Source organism: Cibotium barometz, chromosome 17, assembly GCF_041138505.1.
Source record: "Cibotium barometz isolate CiBa-2024 chromosome 17, ASM4113850v1, whole genome shotgun sequence".
Lineage (NCBI taxonomy): Eukaryota > Viridiplantae > Streptophyta > Polypodiopsida > Cyatheales > Cibotiaceae > Cibotium > Cibotium barometz.
In genome coordinates, this window is record NC_141062.1 from 38,339,583 (window position 1) to 38,366,856 (window position 27,274).

Sequence of the window (27,274 nt, forward strand, 5' to 3'; positions counted from 1 at the left end):
CCCATCGTACTACCAAAAGCATTGAGAAATTTCCATTTTGCAAAGTCTATTGATTCCACCCCCAATTAAGTAGCTACAATTTTTAAGAAGAGTATAGTGTGGAAGGAGAAATTGAAAGAATTGCAAGAAGAGTTTGCTGAACTCTCCAATTAGAGAAGTTTCATTTAATAAGATGGTTGAGTAGGCAGCATAAGGTTCTAACCAAATTTTGTGACTCATTAGAACCTTTACTAGAATTCTTTCAAAGTGAAAATCTCGTGTTATACAACAAATTAACATCCTTTAAATTTATCTATGCAACTATACTTTTGGGGAGATTTATATTAACACTTGACCATACTAAGCAAAGTATTTCAAAAGTCATACGTTGATGCTACTATTGTTCATGGAACTATAGAAGTTGATATTTGTGACTTAGATCCCAACTTGGACATGAATGCAAGTAAGATGGATAGTAGGAGCTTTCCTTTCCTCTTTCATTATGGTCCAATCAAAGGTACGGTCTAAGATCTTCAATTGAAGGTGACCATTTTCGAAGCAAAAAAAGAACACGTTGTTTTGATAGGCTCTGATCTTGACTGTGTTATTAGCTTTTAAAAATCATCCACATCAAGTGTTATTGAAGACTTGAGAGAGAGATTTGTAGATAACCTAAACTTGAGTTGCTTAAAAATTTTATCACCTTCTTGCTATCCTCCTAAAAAGCTAGGCCTTTCATGGCACCATGATATTCCTTAGTGATTGAGATGACCTTACATATATTGGGGTGATTCTGTTTTATTCTGGCTTATAGCCGTGATTGTTGTATGCCTTTTTCATACTTAATAGAAGTCTCTTTCCTGATTTTTTTAAAAGGAGTTTGGGGTTTTTTTCGCACGTTGAATTGTCCTTTCCCTAGAGGAAAAAGGCACTCGTCGCCGCTGTGGTAGCGCCTAAAGTCTTTTCTGACTTCCATCACTTCAAAAGTTAGTGTAAAGATCACACCCAAAAGTTAGTGTAAAGATCACACCCAAAAGTTAGTGTAAGGTTGGCCTTACAAGAGGGCAAACTTTAAAAGGTTGGCTTTACAAGAGGGTGTGAAGTATGTAAACAAATGAGACTGACCATGAACAGCAATGTATGATAATGGGTTTCTGCTCGAGGGTCTGCTGGTGGGGTGGAGCTGCCTTTCATCAGCGAGCTTTGATTGGCGATGGCGTTTTCCGTGCTACAGTAACATCATCATCAACAGCAGCAGCTCTTCCTTTGCAAGTGTCCCTGGACTCAGCTGGCCATGGACGTGCCTCTTTCGCACGGAGGGCCAGTCGGCCCCGCCCACCACCATCATCTGTGTCCCTTGCTGCATCAACCACCATCACGTCCACAGATGCAGAACTTGAGGACGAGCTGGTGGGCTACCATCCTACACCCAGAAGAAGGCATCTCTGCTACTACTACTCTCAAGGCCTCTGCACACTGGTAAGTCTCTCGTTCACAAACGAGTGAAGTTTCCATGGACAGTAAGATAGCACTGGAGCTGCTGAATCCAGCAGCATGATTAGTACACTTGTTTCTTGAAAAAAAAAAGGGTTTTTAAATGTGAAAATTCCATATGACCATGTCTTATGAATGAGTCCCTACGGCCAGATGTACATATCTGTGTATATGTATGCATAGTGCATACATTGACTCATGCATGGATGTACTTGTGCAATGGCCGTCCTCCCCAAACGATTCTTGAGTGGTTGCTTTTTAGAGGTTTAATATGCCCTTTGTTTTATGCCTTTTGCATGTGGCAGGAGAAAGACCCATCACATCTAGCAAAATTTACTCATGATTATCCCGACTTGATGGTGGATCCCCTTGAGTTAAAGAAACTCCAACCTCAACCTTTCGAGTACTATCTGGTTTTAGACTTGGAAGGCATGGTAGAGATTTTGGAATTTCCGGTGGTGATGGTTAATGCCAAGACTCTTCAAGTGGTCGATCGCTTCCACAGGTAGGTCTAATTGCCAGTCCTAGATTTCAACATTTTTGCTAGGAAAGTAGCGGCTGTTCCTCGCTCTGCCAGGCTTTCTGTATTGGATAAGCTAATGGATTGCCATGTTTTCCACCAGGTTTGTAAGGCCAGTCAAGATGTCAAATGCAAGGATTGACGAATACATTGAAGGAAAATATGGGCGATGGGGTTTAGACCGGTGCAGTCCTCTCTTTCCTAGACCATGCTCATTTGCAAATATACAATGACAAGCATCTATCTACCAAGATGATTGTTAATGCCAGGTCAACTTTTTGCATTCTAGTCTGCAAAAGTTTCAGTCTTCAATTGCCCTGCTTACTTACTCTTATGGTGGAAACTCTTGGCTTTTCAAGATTTTGAGTATAATACCAAACCCCCATGCCACACGGTAGGGAGGAGAGTAAAAATAAAAAAACTACGGCGATTGCCTAGTTTGTGTGAGAGCGTGGAAGCACATGAAATTACAGGGCTTCTGTAGCCCTGCCCATGTCTCTAGCACAAAGTCCTGAACCACCATTGTGCACATATCACACTTAAAAGACCATGGATGAGGTTGCCGGCTAATGTGTTGTCCAGCCATAGTTCCATTTGGAGCACCGGGAGTCTGAAGCTCGACAAACATTGACCATGCTCCTCACTATTTGAGCTAGAGCTTTTCCTAGGTCTGATTAGTGTCTTGTTCCCCTGGTGGGGAACCCTGTTATGAGAAATCTACTCACTTATATAAACTTTGGGCTAGTAATAATTGTAATGGCTTTGGGTCACTTTTTAACACCAATAAGTCTAGCCCATTCATAAGCCAACATAGTCATGTTCTTGTCACGTGCACACATGCTTTACTAGGGTGTGATGTGGACATCATGTACACTACTGTGAGCCCTTGTCCAGGGACGTGTTGCTAGGTGCCATCTAGGTCATAGGTATGTCAGTGTTAAGTCTTATGTGCAAGCCTTGTATATGTCAAATGTAACTTACTTGCAATATGTAAATGATGTATAGGGCCGTGGACACTTATTAGACCCAATGGTTGGGTGCCTGGACAGCCAGTCAAGAATCATTAAGTTTAGGGCAATGACTCTGTGTGTGAATCCATTTTATGGTACTAATAACACCAAAAAGGGGGTTATCGATACTTTGGGTTGGTGGGTTATGGACAGCCCACACCTATTTGGTTCATGGAAAAGGGGAAAGGGGTTGGAGAAAAGCTCATCTAGATCTGGACATAGTCATAGGAAACGTTGTTCCCTACCTGGAGAAAAGCTCATCTAGATCTGGGCACTCCTTTTCATGCAAACACATGGCCGACCCTAGATCTGGACAGTCATAGGAAACGTTGTTCCCTGTGGTCTGGAACAGCGTTTTCCTTTCATGTGGAACGTCGCAACAGCTGGGAAGGGCTGCTGATGTGGCATGCATTTGGGAATGGTTTGTGCCATTTCAGGAATGGCGTTCCCGTTTCTAGAACTGCCCGTTCCATGTGACGGCCTTGCATGTAACGGCTGTCATGCTGCAGCCTGTGATTTAAGGTACCTAATATAATACCTAAAGTACTAAAGTACCTTCAAATGGGTACTTGCTCCATTGATAAGGGTGAATGAAAAAACAGGCTGCTACTTATGTGCACTGGCCGCCCCTCCCCAGGATTGAACAGAGACTGGAGCTCCTTTAAAGTTCACAGGCTGTCCTTGATTCCTTCTCATAGGCCATACACAGCAATGAGCAGTGTGTTCCTCCTCCTTCTCATCACTTTCATCTTCTCCTTCAATTATCAACCATTCAATGGCACCTAGAGCTTCAGGCAGCAAGCAGTCCAAGAAGCAAGCTACTTGGTCATGGTGGAAAGAGGTGGACTGTGATGAGACATATGCAAGTGGAGGTGCCAAGAAATGGAAATGTAGGTATTGCAAGCAAGCAAAGACAGGAGGTGCCGATTGTGTGCGAGCTCACTTGATGCATGAACTTGGCCATGATGTGACTTTTTGCCTATTAGTTCCACAATTGAGAAGGAGGAGGAGTTACAGGAAAGGCTTAGTGCACAAGTGTTTCGAGCTCCACTTGCAAGGTTTGTGGCTCTAAATCCTCTTTTTTTGCTTCTAGTGGTACTTATGCAGCAGAGGCTGGGAGTACCGGCTCCACTCTAGGTAATCCTCTTGGGCCTTTTGTTGTTCCCATGGCACCACCATCACAAGGTGGCCAGAAATTATTCCGGGTTCATGGGATCCTCGGAAGCGAGAAGCTGTGAATGCTGTAGTGGCCAGGTTTTTCATTCATGATACATTGCATTCAATGTGGCAAGATCACCAGATTTCCAAGAGATGGTTCGTGCAATTATTGGATTTGGACCCACATATACTTCTCCATCATCAGAGACTTTGAGGACCACTTTGCTGAAAAAGGAGAAAGAGGCCATTGATGCAGCATCAGAGAATATTCATGTTGGATGGAAGAGGAATGGGTGTCTCTTATCACTAATGCCTGGAGTGACTCGCGCTCTCGTACCATCCATGGTATTGTGGCTTATTCATGAGGTGGTATGCATTTCGTATCCTCACATGATGCATCTGAAACAAGAGAGAGCTCCGATGTGCTTGTGGAGGAGTGGGCAAATGCTATTGACACCATTGGTCTAGAAGATGTGATTCAGGTCATAGGAGATGGAGAAGCATCAACTAGAGCGGCAGGGGCAAAGTTGGAGTTGAGGTATCCCCATATCACATTCACTCCTTGTATGGTACATGGGCTGAATAATTTGGTGAAGGACATTGGGAATTTGCCATGGGTGGCACCTGTACTTGAAAAAGAGAGGGAGATTGTTAGTTTTATCACTCGTCACCACTATATTCTCTCAAAGTCCAGAAAGAGGTCTCCCCAAAAGGATATCTTGGTCCCCAAGGCGGTAGCCTAGTGGATAAGACTTTGGACTTTCTATGGGAGGTCTTGGGTTCAAATTCTCTTGGGGACATCTTATACTAAGGGTGTGTTCGCGTGCAGGTGGGCACGTAGGCTACCATCTGTACTCCTTAGGCCGTCATCATTTGATCATCATGGCGCTTGCTTCCGCCTTCCTCCTCGGCGATCCTGCGGCAACAACAAGTGCAATGCTTTCCCTTCAAGCTCACGCTCTGGATCAGGGACGATGGTTGCCATGGACATCAAAGATTGTAACTCTATGACTTGACGCCTAGTTCTACCGAAGCTGTGCAGGGTGTTCACTTCAATCGGCCGAGCGACTAACTTGTGGGGTTCATCCCGCGGCTTGTCCACTGCCTATAAAGTGGTTAATATTTGGAAAGTGTGGTATCCCCTTGTGGTACTCGGGTGTGTGTGGTTAGTATGGTGTGTGTAGCCAGGTGAAATTCCCATGTGCGACTAGGAATGGAATATGACCTCATGAAAAAAGGAAGAGGATATCTTGAAAAACTTTAAAACCCGCTTTGCCTACAATTTTATTATGCTAGAGAGGCTTCAAAAGGTGGAAAATGTTTTGAAACTGTCACCAACCTGGACATTTCCCCAGTTTGGTGGACTCCAGGGCATCTAAATATTTGGAAAATACAAGCTTTGGGCATGGGGGATTATCCTAGAATACAAAGGATCACACTCCTAAAATCTAGGAGGGTTACTACTTTTGACCCGACTCCGATGGAAATTCCGTTTGCATTTTGGACTGTTTTGAAGGTTTCCATTGCGAAGAAATACTGAAGGCAAGGGTATTCGTTCATTGTATTATGATTTCCAGCCATGGTACATGTTGTACCAGCCCTTGTACGAGCTGCACCAACCCTTGTACTTGCTATACCAACCAAGGTACCGGTTGCACCAGCTCTTGTACCGGCTGCACCCACCCTTGTATCTGTTGTACCAACCATTGTACCGGCGGCACCAGCCCCTGTACTCTGGGGGGGGGGGGCATTCGGACCTCTACGGTGTCAGCCCTGCACATCTCTCTTTTACGGTTATGTGGATTAAGTGCGTATGTGTTAAGGCTGTGGTCAATTTCAGTGTTAAATTGCGTTAATGGTCAAGTGTTTTGCGAAACTCTCGGGCCCTCCGGAAGTTACATTGGTATCTGAGCATTGGCTCTTTCACACTCGTGTGAAGATGATCTTGCTAGGATATAAACACTGGCTATTAGTGTAGTTAAATACACCGGGCCTATTGACATATGGGAGCAGTCATGCATCAGGCTCAAAGGCAACCGATATGGAGAAATATCATTTGGCTGGCATGGTGGGTTTATAACCCTCACGTCACAGGATCGAACCTAGAATAGAAAAGCAAGTATACTCTGAGCTTGCAAAGTTGGTGCTTTTGCTACTTATAACGAAGTACTTTTGATGTTCACTAAGCCTTGTATGCTTGTACAAGGAGAACATTGTGTTGTTTGCCTTGAGATGATTTCAGGGAAATATTGTTTATGGCTCCCTTCATTGGGATGGATTATGTTTTTGGTTCCCTTTACTAGGGATGCATTGGACTTATGAAACTAACTCATGGTTATCTCATGGATCGAGGCCAATAGAGAGCACCCTCTATGTGAAAGAGGATCAGGGCACTTTGATTATGCTCGTTCTTTATGTGGATAACATGTTGCTAACTGGGAATGATGTGGAGAAAATTTCAGCATTCAAAGCTGAATTGCAAACGTTATTTGAGATAACAGATTTAGGATTGTTGCATTATTATTTGGGCATACGATTCGTGCAGACAGATGTTGGGATTTATATACACCAATCAAAGTACATTGAAAAGCTGTTGCACAAATTTGGGTTTCAAGATTGTAGCATCTCTACTCCGATGGAGCCAGGGCTGAAATTGAGCATGTATGATGTTGGAGAGCCTTTTGATATGATTGTTTACAGCCAAGCAGTGGGCTGCCTCATATACTTATGCAACACACGCCCAAATATTTCGTTTGGGATTTCCGAGTGTAGCAAATTTATGCACAGCCTAGGTACAAAGCATTGGCAAGCAGTGAAGCGGATCTTCCGCTATCTTCAGGGCTCCCTGGATCTTGCGTTGGTATATCCTAGGGAGGGCAGCTTGCTGTTACATGCTTACAATGGTTTTGAGTGGACTGGTGATTATGATACACGGCAATCCACGAGTGGGGTTGTTTCTTTTTAGGGCATTCGTGCATATCATGGCTGAGCAAAAAGCAGCCCACTGTTGCCACATCTACTTATGAGGCTGAGTACAAAGCAGTCTTTACAACCATAGTAGATTGTGTATGGCTGAGAAGATTGATGACTGATCTTCGTGAGTGTCAGTAGACACCCACCACCATACTCATTGACAGTTAAGAGTGCTATAGCCGCGGAACGAAACCCAGTGTTTCATGCACGTACTAAGCACATAAAGATTCATCAGCGATGCATTTGCCCTATCAACTACTTGTTTGTTGCACTAATTCTTTCTATTTGCTCCTTTCCTTAGTGCTAGGCTTCATTATGGCTCATCTCCGGAGGTTGGACAGAAACTTAGTTCGAAGGGCTTTGTGTGAATATATGCTCGTGTGTGTGTGTGTGTGTGTGTGTGTGTGGAGTGCGTGTGAGAGCATATCTTGATATAGATTTCTACACCCACTATTGGGCATTGATGATGTTAGTGGGGATGTCATAGTATCTAGTCCATACTATGCATAATGGAGTTGATAGTTATATAGTCTTGTGGGTTGACTACCATGAGTATATAACATGCATGTTCCTAAAAGGTGAATTTGGGCATGTTCCTGGATTCATCTAGGTATATATATATTCATTATCATTATGACAAGGAGAGGATTCATGCAGGGGAGATCTCACTATCTTACTGTTCCCTTGCTCCACACATTGTATGCTATCTTCTTTGTGTGAGCATCAATCACCATCTCTCTCATGAGTGTGCTTATTGTTGTACTTCTCTATGTGCCTTAGTTTGTGTGCAATCCTTTAACCTATCAAACTTGATCAGCGCATAGGACTAGGAACCTGTCACGTGCATCCTGCACTTGGATGCCACGTGGACATATCTGTACAAAAAGTGCAGGACCTGGGATGGTGAGCTGGTCCCATGTGAGCCTAGTCCGGGACGAGTCAGCCACGGATCCATCTCAGTTGTCCAAGGTCAGGTGTGCACTGTCCTGCACATGAAACAGTGCCAATCCGTGCTGTGAGTCCTTGTGGAATGATGTCAGTGATTATGTGTATCTGGTATGGTACCGGATGCCAGATCACTGAGTAGTTAGTTAGGGTTTGTGTTTAGAACAAGGGGCCAGCCCATAGGGCTACCCCGGGTCTTTGTGTGGGCATGGGGTTAGTGTGGAACCACCCCCATGAGGGCCAAGAAGGCCCTGGCTGAACCCACCAGCCATGGAGGGGCTGTAGGACAGCCCCAGGGGCAGGCTAAAGGCAGACATGCAGTAGATATAGCCTTTGTATGGCAGTAGGGCAGGTATGGGGCAGCCCATACAGGCTGCCCAGCCCTCAAGATGTTTGCAAAAGCATTGTCCAGCCATCCAGAATCAGGCGCATGATGCCCAACCAATTAGGGAAAAAAACGCAGCATTTTATGTGATTTTTTTTCCAGCATTAAATGCTGAAAACTCAGTCATGGGACATTTTATGCTGGCCGCTTGGTTTAGAACTGGCCGACTGCTCTAGATGGAGTAGTATAAATAGGAGAGCCCATAATTCCATTTGTTCATCTCATTTCTCACCAAGAGCTCAAGCATAAAGGGGCTAGACAAGCCAAGAAGGTGCTAAGCAAAGGGGTGAAGGACTGAAGGTCAAGGGCAGGGAATTCCCAGCCAAGAAAGGTCAAGGATTTCTGTATTTTCTTTCAGATTTACATCATTCTAATAAAGCAAATACACCATCCGTGGTGGGGGCCCTACAGATGGTATTTGGGACCCAATACTGGGTCCTCTCCATCTCTCTCCCTCTCTCTCTCTCTCTCTCTATTTTTGGCACATATTCATTCAGTTTGTGCATTAATTCCGTCGCGAAAAGAGTGCTGATTTCTGAGCATTGAAGTTACCGATTCTTCTCCGAAGCTTCCGCATGTTACAGTGGTATCAGAGCCTACTTCAAGTGCAAAGATTCAGCAAAGAAATCAGAATTTTTTTCTCGCTCGTGTGGTTGGTTTTCAGACGCAGGTGGACTATCCCTTTCGGAGTGACTCTTGTCCCTCGAAGGATGGTTGGTTTTCTGCCTCCGGACGTCTCCCACATAGATAGTGGATGGTCAGATTGCGTTTCGGAAAGGAAGTGCATTTTTCCTGCTATGGCGAGCTTCGACGACGAGAGAGACCAGGAACCATGGGACCAGAGTGCATTTTTCCTGCTATGGCGAGCTTCGACGACGAGAGAGACCAGGAACCATGGGACCAGAGTGCACCAGGCAGCCCAGCTAGGGCACCAGGCTTGAGTGTTACAGACATGTTTCAGCAGATGATGTGAGTAATCGCAGAACAGACAACCAAGTTGGATGAGCAGAAGGCGCAAATCTTGGCTCTGGAAGAGCACACCCGTTCTCCAGCGTCGCGTTTTCCATCTTCTCCTTCCTCTCCTTCCGTATCCCAAATTCCAGATCCTCGACACAGGGACCCTTTTGCGGGGTCATAACCGCAGCCGAGCTCTTTGCTCGACTTGCAGATGCATGCATTAGAGATCGGACAACAAGAAGACGAAGCCATGCGACGCGTGGAACACGAGCGTTACCTCAAAGCTTTGGACGCCAGATTGACACCGGCGGCGCCCTCGAATCATTTTATCGAGAAAATGAACTTTAGTAAGTATAATGGTAAACTCGACCCCACAACTCTTTATTCATGGTTGCATCAGTTTGAAGCTTACTTTGCCGTAGTTAGAAAAACAGATACTGACAGAGTGATCTTAGCCAGTTGGTACTTGGAAGGTGAGGCCATTCCTTGGTGGACTCAGTGGGCTCATGCCCACACCACCAGAGTAGGTATGGCAGCTTATGTGTGGGACGAGTTTGTCCGCGACCTTAAGCATCAGTTTCTACTGCCCCACTACCTTGAGCGACTCGAAGACGAGTTCAGGGGAGCGCGTCAGAACGCGCAACCAGTCCTTCAGTTTTGCCAATAGAATTTTGACCTTATGTTTGCAATTAGGCTTATTTGATACAGACAAGAAAGGGCAGTTTTTGTATGGCCTTGATACGCAAATCCAATGGGAGGTGCGTATGTTTCGGCCAGCCACCTTTGAAGACGCACTCTCGCTTGCGCAGAGTGCAGAAATGAAACATAATGGTGGCAAGCCCAAGACTTCCCAGCCGACTTCTCCTAGGGCTACCGCCTCGGGGGGGGGGGGGGGGGGGGGCAAAGGCCAGAACCAGACGGGGTCTTCCCCAGGACAGAGCTCTGGAGCCTCTGGCTCCAAGAACTCGAACAATGCGTCTACGCTTACTCCAGACCAGAAAGTGGAGGCAGGCAAGACAGGTGGCAAGTTGAGTGCTGAAGAGCTTTCTCTGTACCAGAAGGAGGGTAGATGTTTCTTTTATCATACAAAAGGACATACTTCTCGGGATTGTCCTAAGAAGCCTCCAAAGCCCGCCGCCGCTACCTCCACAACTTCCGTGGTGAGCTCAGCTCCCACACAGACCCCAGCGGCTACCCCTAGTTCTTCAAAACCCGGTGCTTCAGTTGGAGCAATTATTAGCCGGGAGCTCAAAGATAAGCAGAAGGGCACCCATGACCAGGAGTACGAAGTTGTCCGAGGTCAGGTGTGCATTGTCTTGCATAGGAGTCTAAGGTCAAGTGTGCATTGTCCTGCACATGAAACAGTGCCAGTCCGCGCTGTGAGTCTCCCTCTGGAATGATGTCAGTGACTATGTGTATCTGGTATGGTACCGGATGCCAGATCACTGAGTAGTTAGTTAGGGTTTGCGTTTAGAACAAGAGGCCAGCCCTAGGGGCAGGCTAAAGGCAGACATGCAGTACATACAGCCTTTGTATGGCTGTAGGGCAGGTATGGGGCAGCCCATACAGGCTGCCCAGCCCTCAAGATGTTTGCAAAAGCATTGTCCAGCCATCCAGAATCAGGCGCATGATGCCCAGCCAATTAGGGAAAAAAACGCAGCATTTTATGTGATTTTTTTCAGCATTAAATGCTGAAAACTCAGTCATGGGACATTTTATGCTGGCTGCCTGGTTTAGAACTGGCCGACTGCTCTAGATGGAGTAGTATAAATAGGAGAGCCCATAATCCCATTTGTTCATCTCATTTCTCACCAAGAGCTCAAGCATAAAGGGGCTAGACAAGCCAAGAAGGTGCTAAGCAAAGGGGTGAAGGAATGCAGGTCAAGGGCAGGGGATTCCCAGCCAAGAAAGGTCAAGGATTTTTGTATTTTCTTTCAGATTTACATCATTCTAATAAAGCAAATACACCATCCGTGGTGGGGGCCCTACAGATGGTATTTGGGACCCAATACTGGGTCCTCTCCATCTCTCCCTCTCTCTCTCTCTATTTTCTGCACATATTCATTCAGTTTGTGCGTTAATTCCGTCATGAAAAGAGTGCTGATTTCTGAGCAGTGAAGTTACCGATTCTTCTTCGAAGCTTCCGCATGTTACAAAACCTCTAGGGAGACGTTCATGCGAGAACGTAGTAGTGCAAGGATTCGAGTTAGCTATGGCAACATCAACGAACCACTCCTGGCCAATTGTTCAGTTGACAATCATGCAAGAGTTGACCATGTGGCAAGGGGTGTTCACATGCATTGTTGGAGAGAAGGTGTTAGAAATTTGTTTGCCACCAATGCATTGTGGTGGAATACGTGAGGAGCCAAGGAACTCATGGAGCAATCCCACATACGAATCGGGGAGCTTGGATGGAGCTCTATAAATAGCATAGTGGGCATGGCTCTTAGGTATCTTCCCCACCCGGAATGTGACAGGGCAGCTAGCGATGGGGATTGTTGCCTTCATGTGATCATTGTTGTTCGGTGGTGACACTTGGGATTCGATCATGGAGTTCACCACACAATGGTGTGGGGATTCAGAGCCAAGCATATTTCTTTGCTGTTCAAGGTGACATTGTGTTTTGAAGAGACAAGTTGGCAAGTGCATCTTCTGCGGTGTATTCAGTATCCAGCCGGTACTGGGATGTCCATGGTCGCATCTTCTTCATCAGTTTTCTTCTTCCAACTTTTTTTGCACACTATGAGTTGCAGAGGGGGTGTTAGAATTTTGTGCATCTCTGTGTGGGAACAGGTACTTGTATTGAGGTGTGGGTATTTTCCAAGTCGGCGGCTGATTTCAGTTGTGGAATATTCATGGTGCTGTCAGCCAGGTTCATAGGAGCTAGTTGGCCAACTTCCTTTGCCTATAAAAAGGGCCTCTCTCCCACTTGTAATCAATCAATCCCAACGCATATGTACTGAAGCCCATCTGTTGGCTGTACTACCCCTTGTAATCTCATGCTATGATAATAGAACTTGATCATTGCCTACTTCCTCTCTCTCTCTCTGACTCTTTCCTTTGTCTCTTGTGATTGCTTCCGCATGCAAGCTTCAGACGCTTGATCTTTTGTAGTGGATAATCCCCCATTCCCAAAGCTTGTACATTAATGCATATTTGGGCATCCTGGAATCCACTAGACCCCTTTTCACACTTTAAATGTCCAAGCTAGTGACATCTCCCCTCCCCCCCAAGCTTCTCACAAAAGTTGTTTGCAACTTTAGACTTAAGCCATATAGAATCATGTTCTATTAAGTGACAAGATGAGATAGTCTCATAAATCAAATATAAGTGAAAGAATCCATGTCCCAAATAAATGGGCGAGACAAATCAATTTTGGAAGTCTAGATATCATAACCATGGCCCAAATACAAATTATCTCTCTCTATTCATACAAATAAGTCTCCATAATACAAATATTCAAATTATATCTCTCTATTCATACAATTACGTCCCGATTGGCCTCAAGTTAGTGCTAGGGACGTGGACTGACTAACCCAAGTTAGGGTTAGGGCTTAGCCAGGGCATGGGGACCTAGAGGGTTCACACGGGGACTAAGAGTGCTAGCCGGATGAGATCTAGATTGGCTAAGAGCTTATAATTAATAGCCTAGTGCTAATAATGGCTAAAAGCTTATAATAATAGCCAAGCTGTTGCCATAGTAATCTTCTGGTAGTGCATGTAACACTGAATCACCTACAGGCTACAATTGAGGATGATTTGCTTCAAATGTCCCACCACATGACACTTGAAGCATCTATTCTCCCAAAAAATGGCAATCCATTTCTCTCTGGGGTTTTTCCATATGGGACTGCTTTTCTTTCAATGGGTTGGGGGGCAAGGGTGGGTGAGGTGGGGTTGAATCCATTTACATAGCATGTGATCTTTGGTATCAAACTCAACCTGTAATTGCCCCCCTGGCTTTGTTCTTCTTTCTGAAGCTGAACTCCAAGCTGTGGAATTCAGATCGAATATTATTCCACTGTCTTTCTCTTGCTGTACCATCGGTTGATACTAGAGTGTCATTAGGTAACACTCACTCTGTTCACCAAATCATTCAAACGATTCACTCTCTTCTCCCTACAGAACATGCTGCCAACGCACCTATGTGGACTGTTTGTACTGCGTGCAGTTCTTAAGCTGGTTTGTGTATGCACCATCAGCTCAACTTGTTGGCAATCTATAGAATTGATAAATTGGCATTTTTTATGCACGTGTTATGCTGTAATACTAATTATGTGTTGTATGACACCAATGTGTCTTGTTTGTCAAGGCTTTTTGTGATAATGTGGCAAATAATAATTTTCTAACTTTGTGGGTTAGAGTGTGGCATGATACTGCTATACCATTCACGGAGGTTCTCAAAGTGTTTGAGAGCTGGATGAAAAGTCACGGAATATGGGATGCTGCACGGGGAGGCAAGATGAAACAAGCTGCATTTGTGACATGGTCAGTCTCTCATGTCTTAAAGACTCTCTTGCTGTGTATAAATAAGGCTACTCTACATTGACGGTTTTGAGAAGGGTCCTGAAGCTCTTGTAGAGGAAGGACGATGTGTCTATCCTGAACATTTTTGGGAAATCATGATTTTGCTTGATGATATTTGGCATCAGTGGAAACTGGGATGTGAAGACCAAAATTCCGCAACAGTGTGCCGCGTCATCCACTCATCTTCCAGCTTACTTCTGGGAGTGGGTAAACCTAAAGGACATCTATTTGAACTTTTACAAGAAAAGGGTATCTTCTCTAAATCCCTCTATGTAGGCTGCTAAAGCTTCATGTATAGCTGTGTAGACATGGCTTCAAATTTTTGTGAACCATATTTTGTGGGCTTTCTGCATTATTGCTTTCATTTGGAGAAACAGGCCGGAGGGATGCTAGCCATGTTGAAGGGCTTGCAAATGCCAATGACTGGAACGCATCATGTGGGACTTGATGATGCACATAACATCGCTAGGGTGCTCCAACGCATACTGATTGATGGTGGCATTGTGAAAGTAACAGCTAAAAGGACTTTAGAGAACCCTTCAGAAGTGAAGTTCAGGTTTAGATCCCGCGTGAAATAAAAGAAGATACTGGAATGGCTATCAAAGCATCCTTGCATTGAGAAGGCATATGCTGTTCTGCTGTTGTGGTGCTATATTACCTTACATTGAGAAGGCATATGCTGTTTTGTTGCAAGGTCTTTTTGGATTTTTGCTGCTTTGCCCATCACTTAGCATGAATAGAGCTATGCCTTAAGATTAGCTACTCCGCTCTTGAGGTAAACATTTTCCATTTACATGTAATGTAAGTTCTTGTACCATTTGTAAGCTTACAAGTCAATTTCCTAAATTCTTGAAGTTACGTTTGACCTACGCCATGATCCCATGGATTTCTTAACTTTTGGTTTTCTTGAAGACTTATAACCCTTTCATATAAAAGCTCCTGGGGAGAGGGTGATTGAAGCTTACTTATGTGTAAACTATATGGTGCTTGAAACAATTTCATGAAAAGATTCAAGGCTAAATTTAGTCTACGTGTTGTGATTGCATGGATAATGTGACTTTTTGGTTTTTTTAATTAAAGATTAGATAAAACTTACAACTTGTTTTGCTTGTGATAACATCGTATCTTAGCTTAAGTAACACTTTCAAGTTTAGGATATGTGTAGGTAGTTAAGGCATGTGCAATCGTGAGTCTATGTGTTGAGGGACACCACACACATTTGGGGGGGGGGGGGGGAGGACGGAGAGAGAGAGAGAGAGAGAAAGGAAGTTATATTAATGTCTATGGAAGACCCCAAGGGTCTATGAGACCAAAGTAATACAATGGTACCATGCGTAGATTGAGCCAATGAAGAATTGAAAAGGAACACTACTATGTATACATTCAGATAGCATATGATTATTTATTATCCCTCCATAGCTAGTACCAATCTTAGGGCAAAAAGAGGGTCTAGCTTCTGTGATGGGAACATGACATGTTAGTGGAGAACCTCCCATAACTCTTTTTGGCAGAGGGTTCCATGTGCTTCGGTTTGGGTGGCTTGTAGAATGATTCGAACACTCTCCCTTTGAACTCCTTTGGGGCGTGGAGTAGGAGCACAAGTGAAGTTTAGGTTTAGATCCCGCGTGAAATAAAAGAAGATACTGGAATGGCTATAAAAGGTTTAGATCCTTGCATTGAGAAGGCATATGCTGTTTTGCTGTTGTGGTGCTATATTACCTTGCATTGAGAAGGCATATGCTGTTTTGCTGTTGTGGTGCTATATTACCTTACATTGAGAAGGCATATGCTGTTTTGTTGCAAGGTCTTTTTGGATTTTTGCTGCTTTGCCCATCACTTGGCATGAATAGAGCTATGCCTTAAGATTAGCCACTCCGCTCTTGAGGTAAACATTTTCCATTTACATGTAATGTATACAAGAGGCAGAAGGATTTGACTGACGAGGTTCTCTCTCGCGGGGAAGGAGATGGAAGAGGAATGGGCGGCTGCTAGAGGATGTATGTAAGAAATCAAGCAGAAGGCCAAGTGAAAGAGGGGTTGTCAGGACGACGGAGTTCGCAATGAAGGCAGAGGCACTCATATACCAGACGATGAAATGTGAAGGGGTGACCCGTGCATGAACAATAGAAGGCCTCGATGTGATGGATGGAAATGAAGGGTACAGGAGCAGCGGGGATTTCACGGATCAGTAAAAAATAGTGGAATAAAACATAGAGGTGGATAATGCAAGGGATGGGCAGGGAAGGGTTGGGAGCAAGCAGGTTGATGGTGGCGGCAGATAGCTCGACCGGGGGAATATCCAGGACGCGAGCATCAGAGCGGCGGTGAAGGATCGAGGATGCGGGAGGGCCAAGGAGGTGTCCAACATAGGCGGAGGTGAGACGTTTCCCATTAGGCAGCAGGGGAAAGGTGCTGAGGAAGGAGGCACATAGTGACGCATCAGGGGTAGGCAAGGGTGGAAGGGAAGCTAGACCCTGCAAACCCAAAGTGGCAAAGTTGGGTGGAAGCAAATAATTGTGAGAACTCGGGAAGTTGGATCAAGGAAGTTAATGGTGAATGGATGTGTGCGGGATGGAGTGGCAGAAAGGTAAAAAGGTTGGGTGAAAACTGGAGAAGAAGAGGTAGGTCTGGGTTGTTGGTTGGAGACGGGGGGTGGGGGGGGGGGGGGGGGGGGGGTCGGTTGGAAGAGGCAGGTGTAGCCTCCTCATCAGAAGGCAGGTATTCGCTGTCGGAGGAGGACGAAGATGATGATGAATCAGAGGAAGTTAAGGAGCGGAGAGTGTTACCTCTGGGGCCACGGCCGAGTTGGATGCAGGAAATCCGGTACCTGGTGAAGGCGGAACAGAAGTATGACAGAACGGCGGTGCTATGGAGCCACCTCCCATAGCGGTGGTTGCGAGTCCACGGTTCCCCACCTCTGTTAAGTTGCTATTGATGGCGCCTCACTCATTGGATGGAGGAAACGGGCGATGGAGTGGCGGTAAGGCACGGGAGTGCGGGGTAAATCGTCAGCCATCGCTGCAAGGAGAAGGAGAGGCAACAAGTATGAAGGAGGATTTGTATTTTTATTTTTTTGAGAGCTGCTGGCGCGGGGGGGGGGGGGGGGGGGGGGGGGGGGGGGGGGGGGGGTGAAAGGGGGTTGGTGGACATGCGATGGAGCAAGGCGGATGGGCAAGCGGCGGAAGTTGATGGGGTGGCGGACGGCCATGAGGGGTGGGCCGCTAGGTGGGTTGATGTAAAAAGGACCACCACCAGAAGGGTGAATGTAAAAAGGAAGTCCGCCGATCCGCCAAGATTGATGGAAAAAAAAAGGAGGTCCGTCACATCCACCAAGATTGATAGAAAAAAAAGGATGTCCCCCAAATGTGTTGAAGGAAGGACACCAAGAAGAGAGGACGCATCTGCCAAGGTTGGATGTAAAAAGGGCGTCCCACAGATGGGTGGAAGGAAGAAAAGGACGTTCGCCATAAGAGCACGGGCGAGGATGTGGATGGTAAAAAGGACATCCTTTAATAGGTAAAAAAGGACGTCCTCCTAGGGGACTTCCGCAATGGTGGATGGTAAAATGGACATCCTTTAATGGGTGAAAAAGGACGTCCTCTAGAGGGTTAAAAAGGATGATGGTAAAATGACATCCTTAAATGGGTAAAAAAGGATGTCCTCTAGAGGATTTTACCATCCTTGAATGGGTAAAAAAGGATGTTTTTTAGAGGGTTAAAAAGGACAATGGTAAAATGACATCCTGGAATGGGAAAAAAGGATGTCCTTTAGAGGGTTAAAAAGGATGATGGTAAAATGACATCCTGGAATAGGTAAAAAAGGAAGTCCTTTAGAGGGTTAAAAAGAGGTCCGCAAGGAGAAAAGGTAGGGAGGGCATGGAAGTGACAAGGAAGAACGAAAGGGTGGAAGCAGTAAAAGAGTGGTTAGACATTGGTAAATAATCGACGGGGTGGAAGAGAAAGAAGGGTAGTGGATGGATGTACTAGGAAGAAGAAGGTGACGGGCAAACCAAGGGTTGAGTGGATGAACCAGGAACTTCAACCAGGTGTGGCAATTTACTAATGTGTTGTGCCATGGTCTCAGTGTTCTTCTTGTCGAGCTTGTAAAAGTGCATGAGAAGGTTGATCTTTGAGCTCTTTGAGTTAATGCCAAAAATCTTGCTGAGTTCATGCCATGCCAACTTGGCATCCTTGATGCCAGCAATGTGACTAATCATATCATCATTAAGATTTTGAGCGATAAGGCCCAATGCTTTATTGTTTTGAAGTGGTTCAACCTCCACTTGTTCATCCTCAATTAAGTGCCAAAGCCCCTTATGCATAAGCAAGTACATGGTCTTGCTTTGCCATATGTAAAACCCATCACCATTAAATCTTGAGACGACTTCTACATGCTCCATGATGAGAAGGGGGTCTTACCTTGAGCCTTGATTTTAGTGCTCATGCAGTGTCTAACCCTTTTTACAATATGCGATGATACCCAAACTTAAAGGCTAAATGCTTGATGTTAATGCAATGAGTGTGAGTGTCCAAGAAGAAATGGCAACATGTGAACAAGGCCTTAGGGGCGAATACACCTTTAGGAGATGATAAGGTTTGAAATCACTTGCACGATACAAAATAATAAAATTAAGGCTTTATTTAATACTACTCTCAATTAGCGGCGTTGGTGGCGGCATGCAACTATTGTCGGCTTCTTCACGGCCTGCAGGACTCCACACGTCGATTGCTTGTTGCCGCCCTAATTCTGCAGCATTTGGAGTCGACTCCTTGCTCCTTTTCTCACCTAGTAGAGAGTTGGCTCAAATATCACCCAACAAACAGTCGCTTCAAGCGCATGCTATTGCGCTGTGCTAGTGCTGGCTAGCAACGAATACGGCTACCTGCTGGATTCTTAGAGCAACTGACGGGCGCTCTTCTATTGTGGCCGTTTATCCGTTGATGTTGCACCGGCCAACCTTATGGCCTTGAGCCCTTCTGCGTAGCACTTTGTGCAGTGCTTTCCTTGCTGCAAGCATGCTTGCTCAGCTATGCTACACAAACTACAAAAAAAAACTCTACACGCTTTGTGATGAACTGAGTTGCTGATTAGTGTTGACTATTGAAGGCCATGGAGATGCGTACAACAGAGTGGATAAGAGAGGGTTAGTGAGGCTTATGAAATGTGCTTATTGCAAGAAAAAAGTGTATGAAAAAGAAAACTAATGCAACCCTAATCTCTATCCACCTTGAACAACACTTCTATTTGGTGGCACCACTTTCCAAGAGTGGAAGAGAGAGAAGGACCTAACCCTAATGACCTATTACGCCGAGCCTAGGCATCTCGGCTCTCATACCATGTTGAGAAACATGAACCGAGAGCTTATGGTGGATCAAATAGAATGCTAAACATGATTGTTTAACTAAATGGCAAGACCAAAAGAGATAGACAAATATGAGCCAAATAGACTTACTTGATATTGATGCTTGAGTTGAGTTGATGTGATACATTGCTTGAAATGGACCCCTTTTATATGAGGAGAGTACAACAAAGCTATGATAGCTCATGTGGGATATCTTGACTAGGTGACTTGGCACTCTAGCATCACTCATTTCAATAGGCTAGCCATGTCACCCTTGAGGCCTGCTGCATGGAGTGTGAATTCCAGCATGAGGTTCACCCCAGAGCCACCGTCGACAATTGCCCCAAAAAGTGGGGTACCATGGCTCTCCACAGAGGGGCAGGGGCTCCGATAGTATGGAAGAGAGGGATTGGCACAACTGATACCCATGCAACCTGCAACACCGGAGGGAAGGGAAAACCCACCATACTGCCCACCACTAGAATTGGTGGATGTATCGTTGAGTTGCTCCAACAGTGTACTAAGACATTGTCTGATGTTTGGGATAATCCGGAGGAGCAGGTCAAAGAGGTTCATTGACATGGTATTTCCCTTGAGTAAATCCTCCTCCACAGAGAAGGTTGTGAGCTTTGGTTTGGGAGGTAGAAGAAAAGGGGTGGGTGGGTTATCCAACACAGAAGGTTGGTTGTGAAGGTCCTTGAAGGCATGCAAGAAGGACTGATCTATGACTGTGCATTGCGCGGGTAGAGGTTTATCATCTGGCTCTACTACTTGTTGCTCTTGAGGCATGGCCTTCCTTTGTGATCTGGTGACCATTGTGGTGGATGGTGGATCCTCATGGGTAGGTGTGGGGGTTGTGACAGATACCCCAAGAGTGGGAGAGGGAGGTTGGTAAGTGGATGGAGGATGTCCTAATGATGGACTATGGCCTACAGATACAAAGTGGGTGGTTGGAGCCGAAAATGTGAAGTCGGAGGATGTGGATGCCCTTCGCTCAAGGTAGTCTCGGGTATAATGACCTTTGGATTCTGGACAATGCCAGGAAGGCAGAGCCGAAAATGTGAAGTCGGAGGATGTGGATGCCCTTTGCTCAAGGTAGTCTTGGGTATAATGACCTTTGGATTCTGGACAATGCCAGGAAGAGAGCACCTTTTGGAAGAGGGCAACAGCTCTAGTAGTGACCGTATTCCCCACATCTATAGCAAAGAATGAGACGATTCCGAGGTTGGGGAGGGCGAATAGGATGGTTCACGGGGGCTGCTACCATGGTGGTTGGTGCAGGAGGAGGGTTAGGGATGTGCGGTGGAAAGTAGGTCACCTGGGGGGAAAGGGTGGGAAAGGGGGAGGGGTAGCAACATGGAAAGGTTGTGGAACGGTAATAGTTGTTGTGGCATAATGTGCAAGATTGGGAACTGTCGAGGCGGGGTGAGGAGGTTATTGTTGGTGGAGTTGATGGAACCCCTTGAGGTAGTAGCAATCTTTATCTTCATGTCCTCTTTTTTCACAAAAGGAGCAATACTTCCTTTTTGGACATTCCTAGACGGTGTGACCAAGTGACTGGCATATGGCACAACACAGCCCCTTCTTGGCTTCATACTGGGTCTTCAATTCTTCAATCTCCCTTTTGAAACAAGGTACTTTCCTCGCTAAGAGATTTCTGGCTCACTTTGAGTGCCTCCAGTTCCCATTTCAGCTGAGCTGCCGGGTAATTCGATTGTGTTGTTGGATTGACAGAGCCGACATCACGCTCAAACATGAGGCGTGCATTTTCAAGTTGGGATGCTAGCTCCTGGAATTCGAACAATGTAGGTGGTGTGGGCTGACTCTCCCGGATCTTCTGTTGGGTGGACCTTGGTAAGGCTTGTGTTACCCACTGTGACGCACCATGAAATCGCCAGCATAAGTCGGTGAGCAGGCCACTAACACCGTGTTCCGTGTCATGAGTTCCAATACTCTCTCCCCTGGTAGGAGTTGGAGCTTCCCGAGCTCTTGGAGAATGCGGTCCTCATAGTTACCAGGATGGAAGGTCCGGAGGAAGGTGTTCTTCAGAGTGCTCCAATCTGTAAAGTGGTTGATTGGAAACTGACGAAACCACTTGTCTGCAGAACCTTGAAGAGTGGATGGAAAGAGCACTAAAAAGGCATCCTCCCGCTCAAGTCCTCAGCTCTTACAAATGGAGGTGAACCGTCGGATGTGCTCATCCACATCCTCAGTGGTGGATAATCTTTTGAAGGTGGGAAGCTTGATGTTGACTCGGCCTAGCACCGTGGAAAGGGGCTTTGCGCGCCAGGAGGATTGTTTGGACCAGGAGGGTTGGCTTGGCATCCCAGGTTGCCAAGGGTGGGGTTACCAAGGTTAGCAGCCATATGAAGGGGTGGAGGAGGTTCCCTAGGTGGTAAGTAGTTGAACCTCTTCCGACTGTAGAAGCATCGTATTGAAAGAGGACTTTTAGATGGAGTCACTGGACTACCACGGGTGTGTGTATTAGGCATGCAAAGAGGATGCGCCACGGAAGACAACACAATACAACACGAAAAGAGGACACAACAAAAATGATGCAATGCGAAAGAAAAGGTGATCTAACAAGACTCCCAATTTGGAGAGTCCCATCGAGCGTGCTAAATTTTAGTGTACCTGTATAGCAGGGCTGGTTGCCCGGTACACTATGTGGTGGCTCTCCTCTGGATAGTATGTCCGAAGTCCTCCCCTATGCTCACAATAGTGCAACACAAAGGACCCTATCTCAGGGATTCCTTGCTTAAAGATAAAATGCTTAAAAGGTGAATGCATAGGCATTCTTTTCTTCTTTGATGTAGAGGCTTCACCTTTTGGACGTGGCGAGTCAAGGTCTTTTGGTGTAATTGCATTATCAAGTATAATATTAATCGCCTTCGCTCGCACGCTCCACAACCAAAAATCAGGCGTACCTGACTGCATTAAAAAAACTGGCTCAAAATTGAATATTGTAAAAGAGGTGAAAGCAACATAATGGGAGAACAAGTAACGTAACTTACACTGCTATTAAGTTCACTGTACTTGGAAAGAATGAATTTCCATACATTGGCAATAACATGCCACCCACCACAGGAGCGTGAATCCTTTTGAAGAGGAATGGGTTGATTTAAAAACTTATACTATGTCTTCTTTTTTAACTGAGGATACAGAGCTTCAATGGTAGCAACCGCTCTCTTAGATGCCTTGTATCAAAATTTCAATGTTCAAAATTAAAAGAACTTAAGTGGTATGGTACAAATCATACAAACTAGTCCTTTCAATTTACGTTCTCCGTGCATTCCAACCATGCTATTCATGAATAGAACTCGGCACTTCACCAAATTAATAATGCAGTAGCCACTCCAATGCCCTCTGCTGTAAGATTCCTCCCTAGCCTCTCAAGATGTCCAGCATCTTCCCCCTGTAATCAATCCCCTCTTCAGAAATATAAAAGATCTTGTCTCTGCCTGTTTTGACATAGAGAGAGAAAATATTCTAGAGAGATGACAGAGGTACAAAGTGGTATGACAAAGGTACAAGGGGTATGAGGGGATAGAATAAGGATGTCCTACAAGGTGAGAGGATAATGCCGAGGATAAGGATGTCCTCTAAGGTGGGACAAGGTCCATATATGCCTGAGGTCGAGATGGTGGCATCTCCTATCCTTAGTGGATGCCTTGGGTGGCAGCGTAGCCTCTAGTGGAATCTCCTATCTCTGGAGATGCAGTGGAGATGTGGAGTGTCAGTCGGTGGAGATGCAGTGGAGTGTCACTTGGTGTCATTGGAGCCTTCAATGCATATGATCCATGCTTCGCACCTCCGTTGACTCACTAGTCACGCTTTGCGGTGAATAGTCCAGGTTGCATCTTGGTGGACAGTCCAAGTTTGTGGGCACCCTTGGTGGCTACACCTTGCACATGCCCAAAAACTATGTCTTAGTATTGTAGGCTGCCATTTACCAAAGGAAGATGCTTTAGATTTTTTACACATTTTCACTACCACCATGAGCGTCCAAGGTTGTTCCTAAGGCATGAATGTATGTTACATTGTTGCTTTTCTTGCTAACACATAATCATGTGAATATTTAGAACATTCAATCCACCACCATGCGTTTTAGGTGAGCAAACCTTCTAATACCTCAGCAGCCTCAATGCTTTTTTGTGCTTTTTTAATCTCCATAAAACTTTCATTGTCTGTGACATGAAGTAAGAAATTTTCTTTTTTGACCATATCAACAGTGGCAAGAAAAATTGGATGTATGCCATGAGAATAGATTGTACAACGAGAAGCCTAACATGAAGCAGCCATGTAGGCAATTGCCAATAATCTAGCTTCATTTGTATTTTTTGCATTACCCATTTAGTAGCATCCTAGCGGTAAGAGACATTCCAACACAATGGATATTCCAAATGTCTGACAATTTTAGTGGGTGGAAGAATTTGCCCATGCCATAAAATATTGTGCCAGTCTTCTTTCTTTAAAGGCAACAATTTTGATTTCTTAAAGTTCATAAATAGCCGTGCAACCTCACCAAATAGCTCCAGAGCCTGTATAAGTATCCATAGATCATTCTGATTATTTTTCCAAAAAAAGAAAGAATCATTAGCATAAGCCTGAGCAATCAAGACATGACTATGTGGCAATTGCAACCCATGTAGAAGTCTATTAATGGTAAGTTTATCCATATAAAGCAACAATGGATGAGTGGCTATCGCATATGACAAGGCACTCAAAGGGCATCCGTGCGTGATTGATTTTCTTGCTCCCAGGGAGAAGACAGTCTAGGTTGCATCTAGGTGGACAGTCCAAGTTTGTGGGCACCCTTGGTGGTACACCTTGCACATGCCCAAAAACTATGTCTCAGTATTGTAGGCTGCCATTTACCAAAGGAAGATGCCTTAGATTTTTTACACATTTTCACTACCATGACCATCCAAGGTTGTTCCTAAGGCACGAATGTATGTAACATTGTTGCTTTTCTTGCTAACACATAATCATGAATATCCACCATGCGTTTTAGTTGAGCAAACCTTCTAATACCTCAGCAGCCTCAATGCTTTTTTGTGCTTTTTTAATCTCCATAACACTTTCATTGTCTGTGACATGAAGTAAGAAATTTTCTTTTTTGACCATATCAACAGTGGCAAGAAAAATTGGATGTATGCCATGAGAATAGATTGTACAATGAGAAGCCTAACATGAAGAGTGGCCATGTAAGCAATTACCAATAATTTAGCTTCATTTGTATTTTTTGCATTACCCATTTAGTAGCGTCTTGGTAAGAGACATTCCAACACAACGGATTTTCCAAATGTCTGACAATTTCAGTGGGTGGAAAAATTTGCCCATGCCATAAAATATTGTGCCAGTCTTCTTTCTTTAAAGAAGGCAACAATTTTAATTTCTTAAAGTTCATAAATAGCCATGCAACCTCACCAAATAACTCCAGAGCCTACATAAGTATCCATAGATCATTCTGATTATTTTTTTTTAAAAAGAAAGAATCGTTAGGATAAGCCTGAGCAACCAAGACATGACTATGTGGCAATTGCAATCCATGTAGAAGTCTATTAATAGTAAGTTTATCCATATAAAGCAACAATGGATGAGTGGCTATCGCATATGACAAGGCACTCAAAGGGCATCCCTGCATGATTGATTTTCCTTGCTCCCAAGGAGAAGACAATCCTTTTCAAAAAACACATCTTTCCATGCTATCTTTGTATAGCCAATCAATGACATTACACATCAACTTGTAGTAACAATACATCGTGCTCAATGTATTTCGCATATGACAAGGCACTCAAAGGGCATCCCTGCATGATTGATTTTCCTTGCTCCCAAGGAGAAGACAATCCTTTTCAAAAAACACATCTTTCCATGCTATCTTTGTATAGCCAATCAATGACATTACACATCAACTTGTAGTAACAATACATCGTGCTCAATGTATTTCGCATATTCTATCCCCACATATACATTGCAAATATTGTCCATGATTTGCCTTCCAGGGACAAAATCATATTGTTCTAGATAAAGACCCCTATTCAAGATGTTTTTTTATTATGTGTGGGTGATCATTTTAGTAATCAATTTGTAGACCACCGTTTTCAATGTAATAGGTCTCCAATTTGAAATATTTTGACATATTTATTTTTTTGGCACCAACTTAACTAGACCCTCTTGCTATGAGGATGGAATAATTCTTTGTAACCATGATTGATTGATCATACGCAAGAGTAGTTGTTTAAGTATATCCCAGAACTGTAAAAAGAATTCAAGCCATCCCATCTTGGGGATTTTTGTTTGCCCAAATATTTAACCGCATTGTCAAGCTCCAATTCCAAAAAAGGAAATTCAAGGTCTTGTGCTTCTTGTGCATCCATGTCAAATGAGAAAGTGGAACAACACGAGAAGTAGAGGCACTATTTGTTAATGGAGTAGGTGTTACAAAACCATGTTAAAATGAGTCACACATTCTTGTTCTAACTGCATGATATTATGTTTATCCTTTGCGGTCTTGAAATGCATTCCTTTTATCTTGATGTGTGCAAGTTTTTGAGGAGCATCCCTTATCCAACAATGGTTTTTATCGCGATCGAATCTGCCACTTTCCCAACTTTATTTGATCATTTATTTCTAGCTCGTGACTAGCATAATGCATTCTTTCTTCTTCTTGAGGGGATAACATACAAATATGGGTGAGTTTTTCAAGAACTTGCAATTGTATTTTCAACCCATAAATTCTTTCTCTCTCTTCCCCTACGAACCATTTTCCATAATCAGTTATAACTCCTTGCATGTGAATAACAAAATGATACCAAGCAACATTAATATCCTCAAAAAATCTCTACATTCAACATTAATATCCTTAAAAATCTCTACATTCAAAGCAACAACAATATCACCCACCATATCCTGACACAGAGGGTAAGTGAGATAGTGTCTGGACCTTTATGACACTTGGAGAAGAATTCTATTTCTAAAACACAAAATTAGAGCAAACCATAGACTTGAAAGAAATTAGTAGCATGAACCTTACATGAACGAAATTAAACTAAAATAAATAAACATGAAATCTTAAAAATAAGAGAGAGATCACACCGAGTTTTAAATAAGAACACTATCAACTATCCCACATATGGATGATCTCTTAGATAAGTTAAGAGGAGCCATCGTGTTTTTCAAAATTGACCCTAAATTAGGTTATCATCAGGTTAGAATGACCAAATAAGACTTGTGAAAAACTTTGCTTACAAAACACCTTACTTGACTGAATTATTAAAAAAAGGCTAAAGTTTTGCATTGGATTGACTCACATGAATAGTCTTTCAATACTCTTAAGAATGCACTAACCCATACACCTATTTTAAAATGACCTGATTTTCTTGGATTGACTCGCATGAAAAGCCTTTCAATGCTCTTAAGAATGCACTAACCCACATGTTTAAACATTACCTAATTTCCTTAGACCATTCTTTGTGGTAGTGTGACTGATGCTAGTGGACATGGTATTGGTGATGTGCACATTCTTTTGTTGGAGACTTTGACAAAATTCATGAGTTAGTGAAATTGAACATTCAAAAATATCAAGAGAAGTACATAAAGTATGCAAATGTAAATGTAAACATGTCATCTTCAATGAAGGCAACTATGTACATTGAGAAAAGGAAACTTAAGTCTGTAGAGACCAACCATGTGGTAAATTTAGCTCCTAGATTTTATCGACCTTTCAAAATTATTGCAAAGATAAATGACAGTGCATTTAAGTTGGAGCTACCTTTTATTTATATCATTTTTTAGGCTTAATGTGTTTAATCCGCTATGTGCGCTAGTGTGATATAGTCAAGATTAATGTGTTTAATCAGCTTTGTGCCATAATTAATATTATTTTGATGTAGGCGATGATTGAGTGTCATACTATTTGTTAATCACTCACGGGTGGGACATTTGTTGAACCACAATAAGATATCTTGGTAGACATGTACACG

The 27,274-nt window shown here is 44.1% G+C and overlaps 1 protein-coding gene across 1 annotated transcript; it reads left to right on the forward strand.

The window, feature by feature from the left end:
- Positions 1-1,017: 1,017 nt before the first annotated feature.
- On the forward strand, positions 1,018-14,816 carry LOC147629975 (putative exonuclease domain-containing protein At3g15140). Its single transcript, XM_086811524.1, has 6 exons — positions 1,018-1,458; positions 1,779-1,978; positions 2,097-2,177; positions 13,784-13,909; positions 14,074-14,197; positions 14,326-14,816. Exons 1-6 carry the CDS (start codon positions 1,120-1,122, stop codon positions 14,524-14,526), a joined length of 1,071 nt encoding a protein of 356 aa, XP_086667650.1. The 5' UTR covers positions 1,018-1,119; the 3' UTR covers positions 14,527-14,816.
- Positions 14,817-27,274: the final 12,458 nt, after the last annotated feature.